The 9,135-nt window shown below is 39.5% G+C and overlaps 1 protein-coding gene across 1 annotated transcript in view; it reads right to left on the reverse strand.

Annotated features, from left to right (window-relative positions):
* LOC144728258 (uncharacterized) overlaps nucleotides 1–5,204 on the reverse strand; it is a 316,355-nt gene extending 311,151 nt beyond the window's left edge. The window contains exon 1 of the mRNA XM_078607566.1: nucleotides 4,968–5,204. Coding sequence (XP_078463692.1) covers nucleotides 4,968–5,034 — 67 coding nt within the window. The 5' untranslated portion in view covers nucleotides 5,035–5,204. The remainder of the gene's footprint in view (nucleotides 1–4,967) is intronic.
* Nucleotides 5,205–9,135: the final 3,931 nt, after the last annotated feature.

Raw genomic sequence — 9,135 nt, forward strand, 5'->3', positions numbered from 1 at the left:
GCGCATCGTCAGTAGTGACCCTTTGGTTCCTAGGGTGTTTCGGCCTTTCATACTATACACCCTCCCCAAAGGCGGCCAGCGACAGGGTGATCAATCCTACGCTTGCGTCCCATTCCCAATTAGTCATAGGAGTTGACTTGTTGTTGATAGCCAACATCCCATGGGACTATGCATGGCAGGGGCGTTCTCCTCCCTGAGTCAAGCATTGTTGACTGCATACCTCCTGGCCCTCTCACTTTGGGGCCCAGCTGGGGTCTTTCCTCTTCATCCAGAGCCACTGACTGCTGCCTTCTGCCGCCTCCGATACAGCTCTGATTGCCGAACGCTGTCTCCTCGCTCAACCAATGTACAGTATAGAATACTATATTCTATGGTTCTTTCGGTAAAGTCACGTAGATCGAAAATATAATAAATAAAGTGATTAAAAATATCACGACGTTTCCATCGCAACACAAGCGGTCGTCATCAGGAACAGGGAGGTTAGCCCTGAAGGCAAGCTGTTAAAAAGGCTAATGGTAATGTAGGAGAAAGCTCCGACACCGGCAGTAGGTCTACACCAATCATAGAGCTGTTTATAAAGGTTTAGAGATGGGCGGGGCAGCTAATGTTAATGTAAGAGAAGACTTCGACACCGTCAGTAGGTTTACACCAATCAAAGCATTGCACCTCGCTCCACACACCCACACTGCTGACGGTGGAGGATGACAAGAAAACATAAATCAAGTCATGACCCAAAGTGGTTGATGACATCTTTACAATGATTGCTGAGCTTATAACCATCTTCTTAATTGAAATTGTGTCTGTGTCTGTAAATATGGATGGCTTCATGAACGAATCTTTGGTGCCGTCCATAAATGACGTCACGCGATTTTGGCCGATTTTTTACCCCTCCCCTCCCCCCTCGTCACACGGCGTCACAGAAAGTAGTCAGACCCCCCTCAAATATGACGTCACAAAGCTCTGCGCCCCCCCCCCCAAACCATATTTCCATTTTGAAAAAAAAACATGCTTCAAATCACTTTAAACTATTGTCATTGTAGTGCGTATTTAATGTGGCGCTGCACTCTGATGTTGTACGAGAAAACATGTATTAAAAAGGAGGCGTTGGAAAGCTGAAATTTAGCATAAAATTCACTTGAAAATATTCAACGTCTAACTAAAACTGCAGATGTTCAGAATATTATATTGAAATACTCTTATAATTATAAAATATTAAAAGTAGTTATAACTATAAAAAATACTTTAAACTTTGTAGTAGAACGAAGCAAAATGGAGAGTACAATTATAACAATCACATATTCATTACACAATGGAACGCCATGGTAGAATCATTAGAATAATAGAATACAAATGTTTAATAACAACTATTACTTTTTTTTACAAAATGTATGCTTCTCCATTCTCCCATGGAGAAGCAAAATGCTCCTTCATGGAATAAATAAAAGGTGACCTTAGTCAATTTAAATAATCAAATAGTTAATAATGAAAATTTATTAAAATTTGTGTTATAACAATTCTATTTAATTAATATTTATTTAAAGTTGCGCATTTGTATGTGACCTCACATTTATCAACCCCCCCCTCCACCCCTCGTCACACATCGTCACAAATGTCTGACCCCCCCCTATCTCCTCTAGGTGCGTGACGTCATTTATGGACGGCCCCTTTGTTGATAGCCAGTAGGCTTGCAAAGTACCATCGTCTTTGAGAAATCAATTTCGTGTGAGCTAACCTCATTAAAATAATGATCAGCCACGGCAGAAGTATTGGTATAGAATACTGCTAAGCCAATGACTTTGTTACTTAAATAACTGAAGATGATAAATGATGACAGTTATGATGATAATTCTGTTAAGAATGAGAATATAGTGACCACTATGACACTGCTGCTGCAGCTGATGATGATCCACTAACCACAAAACCACTTTCGGCCACCAAAACTTGCCTCCAACGCACTGGTTTACACTATCTGGTAGCGCTAAGCACAGCAGGTGTCACTGAACCGTTTGCTGTGGCCAATACAGAAGAACTTCAGTAATTCACATTAGGGATGAACGATTTGGGGAAAATATCTAATTGCAATTTTTCTGACAGGTATTGCGATTGCGATTTGATTTGCGATTAAATTTTTTTAAGTCAAGCTTCAGTTCAATATTGACTGTGTAATAGATTTAAAACATGTGATGGAGCATTACCACATGATACCATCAAAATATGAACTGCTCTATATATTCTAATGCAAGGATGAGAACTTAAAATATATTAATTGCTTCCAACATGTATTTATTAAAATGTTTTAATTGAAATAGAACAATCAAACATATAACAATTGTTAAGTAAAAAAAAATAAAGTTATAATAATAAAAAAATAAAACAATTCCAATAAGAAAGTAATAGGACTTTTCTGTAATCAATATAACATTATTTACTGATATCTAGCATATAGCTTATAAATTGACAAACCACAGACAAACCATTGACACAACAGTTAAACCCTGGGCCAAACGCGCAAAAAATCGCAGCCTTTGCGATTTGCTAATCGCATTTTTAAAATTTCGATTTGAAATCGATTAATCGTTCAGCCCTAATCCACATTGATATGGAGTACATGTCACGGATCGTGAAAATCCGCCTTCACTGCGGAGGTTTGACCCAGAAATCCGCAAAACAAAATGTGCGCGGTGTGGCGTAGATTCCAAGAGGTCTTTGCCCGCTTCTGGTAGAGATCCATAAATCCGGAATTTCGTTTGAGATTTCTGAATCACCACTACCACGGATTTCGGGAGCAGTGCTCTAACCTAGTTTTGCGATATGTGATATTTAGCAAATTGCACAGATTGGAAATAGATGTTTAGTTATTTGGATTGTTCATTGCCCTGCTTCTACGTAATAGCCAAATGTAAGCCATTTTTAACAGGAGGCACAATTATTAGGCCATAGACTTTAACTTTTTTTAGGAAGCAGGGTGTCCAGGTCATTCAGAAATGATATGGAAAAATATGCAATACATTTTTGACAACAGCATGTAATGCTTTCAAAGAAACGCTGATGGCTTCATGTACTTTATGTCAATGAAATTAAGACCAGTTTTATTACACTGTCAAGGACCCAACTTGCCCAATATTGTTCGAGTCCAAAACGAATTCAACTTGGAACAATGCTTGTTATCAACCACTAGATGGCACACTAAGCAATGTTTTTTTCGTTACTTCGTACTACGTGCATTCATATTCTTTGGTTCTTTCGAGAAAGTCACGTAGATAGAAAAAAAATAAAAAAATATGTGAATAAAAAAACACTAATGTAGACTGTAGCCTGGTTCTTAATCGGAGTGAGTGTACTGGCAATCTATAATGTAGACTGTAGCCTGGTTATTAAGTTTGGTGAGTGTACGGGTAGTCTATAATGTAGACTGTAGCAATGGTTATTAAGCTGGATGAGTGTACTGGCAGTCTATAATGTAGACTGTAGCCTGGTTTTAAGCTGGTGAGCGTATTGGCAGTCCAAAATGTAGACTGTAACAATGATTATTAAAATGAGTGAGCGTACTGACAGTCTATAATGTAGACTGTAGCCTGGTTCTTAACCTGAGTGAGCGTCCTGGCAGTCTATAATGTAGACTTATTAGGTACTTTTAGTAATTAAAATAAAATAAAACAAAAACCACGATGTTTCGATCACAACACAAGTGGTCGTCATCAGGAAAAGGGGACTAAACCTACTTTCACACCTTACGTGCTATTTATAATATATTATAAAATGACTATAATCACTAACATTATTTTGCGAGTGTAGTTGATTTAGTTTATAAAATTACTGTTTTGAGGAATTTAAAGGAAGCTACGTTAGCGTTAATGACAGTTAAATTCATATTGCACTTGGATTACAATACAGTAGTACATCTTAATAGATGAATGATGAATGACAACGCTGTTTTAACTCGAATGAACGTTTATAACGAAGACTAAATAAAATAAGTATAACCCGTAAAAACAAAGTTTTTCACTATAAATCCTTTATATGCGTGGCAGCGAACTTAATATAAAGGATTTAAAAATATATTCGCCTGTGGAGGACGCGGGGATCGATCCCGCGACCTTTGGCATGGGAAGCGAGGGCGCTACCAACTGCGCTACTCCGCCACGGCCTGTGGAGGGGTTACGCTCTGGGCTCTTATACTGTGACGTTCAGCGAAAGGGATGAATGAGTTCTATTTGAATATATGTAAAATATTTGTTTTTGCCTAAAAAGTGTAAAATTTTGGGAATTTTTTTTCACGAACATTAATTGTCTGACACAACGAGTCTGTGTGGAAAATGTCAGCTCGATTGGATCACGGGAAGTGGGTTAAAAAACGAGCAAAAGATTTGCACGGTCCTAAGCAAGCAAGCAAGCACGCAAGCAAGCAAGCAAGCACGCAAGCAAGCAAGCAAGCACGCAAGCAAGCAAGCAAGCACGCAAGCAAGCAAGCAAGCACGCAAGCAAGCAAGCAAGCACGCAAGCAAGCAAGCAAGCGAATTTATATAAAGGATTTAAAAAAGGACTCATCAGAAGTCATACTCTTTATAGATAATTGATACTAGTATTGATAACCAATGAACGATTATTAAACTAGTTATATTAAACTTGTTTTCATATTACTGTCATTACCACGGAAGTATAATTTATTGTCAATTTGTGACCTTCAAAAAATAATTGGCGAACTACAATGCACTCATTTGTTGCTTCAATCAAACACTGATGATGTGCATTTAGATATAAGATCACATGGCATAAAACGGATTTATAGTTGCGACAAATTACCAGCTTTATAACAGTGCAGAATTCTTAAATCACATGAACCTCTATACATTTCTTGGTTGCTTGTACGTTATGCTATTAATAGTCATCATCGACATTAATTTGTTCCACTATTCACAGTTTATATTGACACAGATAATAATGATGAAAACACCCATCATCCTTACCTGAAAATAACAGCGACAGAATAAAAAAAATTTGCCATTTAAACCTCATTCTTGATCTTGCAAGCATCTTCTCGACTGATTATGATAAACAATGAAGTAGACCCCACTCCTTCCCTCCAGTGATGCTGCTTGTTTCAGCAGTGGACTAAAACCAATGTCTGTTAAGGCTCACAGGTGCTATTTAAACAGAAGAAGCAAAACCAGCCGTGACTTACTCGCTTCATACGTCAGCTCCTTAAATTACTTTCGAGAACTGGTTTGGAATTACCTTTGTGAATCACTGTGGGTGTATGCAGTTTGGCTTTGACCCGCCTTTTTGTTCATGGTGTCAAAGGAACGTTGAATGATTTTGCGATACGGGATCTACAGAAGACATATTTCAAATGCCAAAATAATTAATTCCCAAGTTGTACAAATATGATTTTGTTTGCAGTTGTCATTTGTTTAACTTTTAGTATTGAGTTTAGCATGTGCGATTAAATCACGATCATAAAAAAAATATACACATATGTCAATAACACTGCCCTAAAAGAAAAAAATAGGTGAAGTTTTAGGCAATGGGCCTTCTTTTTAGCACACACGCTATTATATATTTATTTTAAAGACATTGTTCTTGACTGTGTTGAGAGAACGTGTTCATTGTGATTGTGCATTGCCAATTCTGCTTCACTAAACATGTTTAACAGTCATATTTCGCAGTCATGTATTGCCTTTAGGACAGTTTGGCCCAGAGTAAAGCAGTCAACAGTCAATTATTAATTCGAACGTGGATATCACGCTGGCAAACATACTGCGTATATTCATCCTCAGCAGCCAAGAACAATATACTGCTAGATGAAGGTCCCTATCTCCCCCATCAGATGTCCAGAGGAGTTTCAATAAGTAAAGACAGGTTTAATACCAACCTGTTTAAGTGTAATTTCTGCAAACATATATATTGGTAGTGAATGGAGCATGGCAACTCTGATGAGCATGGTTGGCTCCGTATGGTGCGAAATAAGTTCATCATACAAATATTTCCCTGATGCTCATGTGCAGTAGTTTCAACATTTAGCCACTAGATAGCAGACGTTTGGCATAAGAGCATCATATATGGCAACACCATTGTCCATCTGCACATCCAAGAAGGAGCGTGATGCAATACATTTCGTGTCATGTTGATCACATTTACTTTTAGGTTTTGTTTCTTGGCAAAAGGGTTACAGATTGTATTCATTTGTAAAGGATGCCGAGAGATTACACAACCGGTCACATGTGGCGCGGGGAACCTTCTTCATAATAAAGGTTTTTTTTGGGTTAGATCGCGTTATTTATAAATGTGTCGTAACCCTCCACCACCCGACACGGCTAAACAGTAAAAAATGTGTCACGTTTACAAAGGACAAATATTTCACTACTTTAGCCCACCGGTGTGTTGAGCGAATCAACATCATTTAAAATTTGAGTACGACGTTTCGCTGGTAATTACATCCAGCTTCATCGGGCAATTTGCCAGAATGGTGAGGCTCTCTTGCTCCCGGTCTTAAATAGAGCAGCAGCAGGGTGACGTCATCATTTAATTCATTCAGGTGCAGTGATTTGAGGCATAGAGGGGGGAGGGTATTGTAATTATATAATAGACTAGCTGTACTACCCAACTTCGCCCGGGACTTGGATTCACCACACCTGGCCGCCTTTGTCTCCTCAGTGGCGAGGATCACCCCACAACAGTTACTCGTTTGAGGCTGAGTCGACCTAGGGGAGGCCCAGGAGCGGTTCAAATAATCGTTACTGGTGGTGGCCGTGAGCGGGAATCGAACTCGGGTCGCCGGTTTCGTAGCGCAGCGCGCTAACCACTACACTACCGCTCCAAAGACAAAGATCCCCCATATAGCTTTAACAGAATGTAGGGGCAAGTGCTGTTAGCGAGCACCTATGAAGGCTGGCACGGCACACGAGGGGGTGGGTGACGGCAGCACGCCCGGCCGCCTTTGTCTCCCCAGTGGCAATGTTCACACACCACAGTTGTTACTGGTTTGAGGCTGAGTCGACCTAGGGGAGGCCCAGGACCGGTTCAAATAATCGTCACTGGTGGTGGCCGTGAGCGGGAATCGAACTTGGGTCGCTGGGTTCGTAGCTAGGTCTCGGCAAGGTAAAGTAAAAGGTAAAAAGCAACGAGCCTACCATTACCCTACCTTTTACCCTTACCCCATACAAATTACCCGATTACAGGGTAATTACTGGGGTACTACACATGAAACAGGACCCTGCGGGGTGGGCTGGTAGGAACGAATAACCAAAGAATATAAACATAATGTATTATTACACTTGTTTAGCCAGGAAAGCCCCACTGAGTCTAAAGGTTTTTGTAGGGTCCTGCCAAGTGTTTGCAATAGGGGGCGATGTTGCTACACCTAATTGGACGATACGAAGGGAGAGTTTGAGGCCTAGTTCTAGGCTTTAGGCCTAGCTGTAGGCTTTAGGCCGCTGTGAGTTATTTTTTTATTTAAATGTTTTAATTATTTATGTAAAAGCTTTCAATGTAAATGTTTCTATTTAAAAACATCAGGGAATGTAACATTGTTAAACATTAACTCCCTTTCATACATGCGGGGGTACGATACGAAGGGAGAGTTTGAGGCCTAGTTCTAGCCTTTAGGCCTAGCTGTAGGCTTTAGGCTGCTGTGAGTTAATTTTTAATTTAAATGTTTTTATTATTTATGTAAAAGTTTTAAATTTCAATGTTTCTATTTTAAAACATCAGGGAATGTAACATTGTTAAACATTAACTCCCTTGCACACACGCGGGGGTACGATACAAAGGGAGAGTTTGAGGCCTAGTTCTAGGCTTTAGGCCTAGTTAGGCCGCTGTGAGTAAAATTTTAATTTAAAAGTTTTAATTAAACGCTATCTCAGGGAATTATAAGGGAATGTTACACTTGTTTAGCCAGGAAAGCCTCATTAATTTAAATGTTTTAATTAAAAGCTATCTCAGGGAATTATATGGGAATGTTACACTTGTTTAGCCAGGAAAGCGTCACTGAGTCTAAAGGTTTTTGTAGGGTCCTGCCAAGTGTTTGCAGTAGGGGGCGAAGTTGCTACACGGACGGACGGACGGACGATATAATCTATTGTAGGCTGGTTCACTTCGTTCCTACCAGTAAAAGGTTTCTAACGGTAAATGCTAGGAAGAGCGCTTTATTCATATAGAATACTCTCGGTGATTCCAATTTTACATGCTTATTGTTGTTGTCGTTGTTGTATCCTCAAATCTTGTAACTCATTTTTAACCCACTTCCCAATGTGGTATCGACTGCAAACTTGGTATACTTATGTCATACTGATGACAATACTATATTCTATCCTAAAAAAAAAAAATTCAAACACGGTCAACTGACGTTGACTGTAATTGGCCACGCTCCCTTACGTTATGGCAAGCTTTGCGGCCACTTCCTGGAGTCGTGGAGTTCTGCGATTATTGTACATTTAATAAAAGCGTGTTTAAAAAAAAGTTTTTTTTTAAATATTACTTGTTAAATGGAGGCCACGGATTGCGCCACGGAGCTTTTAGCGGTTAACAAGGTACCGTATTTACCGGGTAATACTTCGCGCTACCTTTACCCTACCGGGTAATTCTTCCGAGCTACCTTTACCCTACCCTTTACCTTACCCCTAGGCATGTCGACACCTTTACTCTTTACCTTTACCCTTTTACCCGGTAAAAAGGGTAAATTACCTTACCTTGCTGAGGCCTATTCGTAGCGCAGCGCGCTAAACGCTACACTACAATGCGTTATGCTTCTACATGCGCGGGTCACGTGACAGATTTGACGTCACAGCTCACTTGCCGTGCAAAAAATATATGCATTATTGAGTTCCCCCCCCCCCCCCAAAAAAGTGTATTTTTATTTATTTTTGCATGGTGTACAGTCTGGAAAGTACCCACATGGCAAATTTGCAGTTTGTTGCATGTCGGGAAGTACGCTAAACATTTTGAACAGACACACATATTCACAACTTTGCCTTTTATATACATGGAGATTGGTAATCATTCAATTGTTATTCATTGTTATTTGTTTCCCTTATAAGGAATTTTAATTGTATTCTATATTGTATTTAATAATACGCTTCCAGGCCGCATTAAGCCTGTAGCTGTCAGAGTGATTAAAGTTATTTGTATTTCTCTCAA

This window comes from Lampetra planeri, chromosome 28, assembly GCF_965212315.1.
Source record: "Lampetra planeri chromosome 28, kcLamPlan1.2.h2, whole genome shotgun sequence".
Classification (NCBI taxonomy): domain Eukaryota; kingdom Metazoa; phylum Chordata; class Hyperoartia; order Petromyzontiformes; family Petromyzontidae; genus Lampetra; species Lampetra planeri.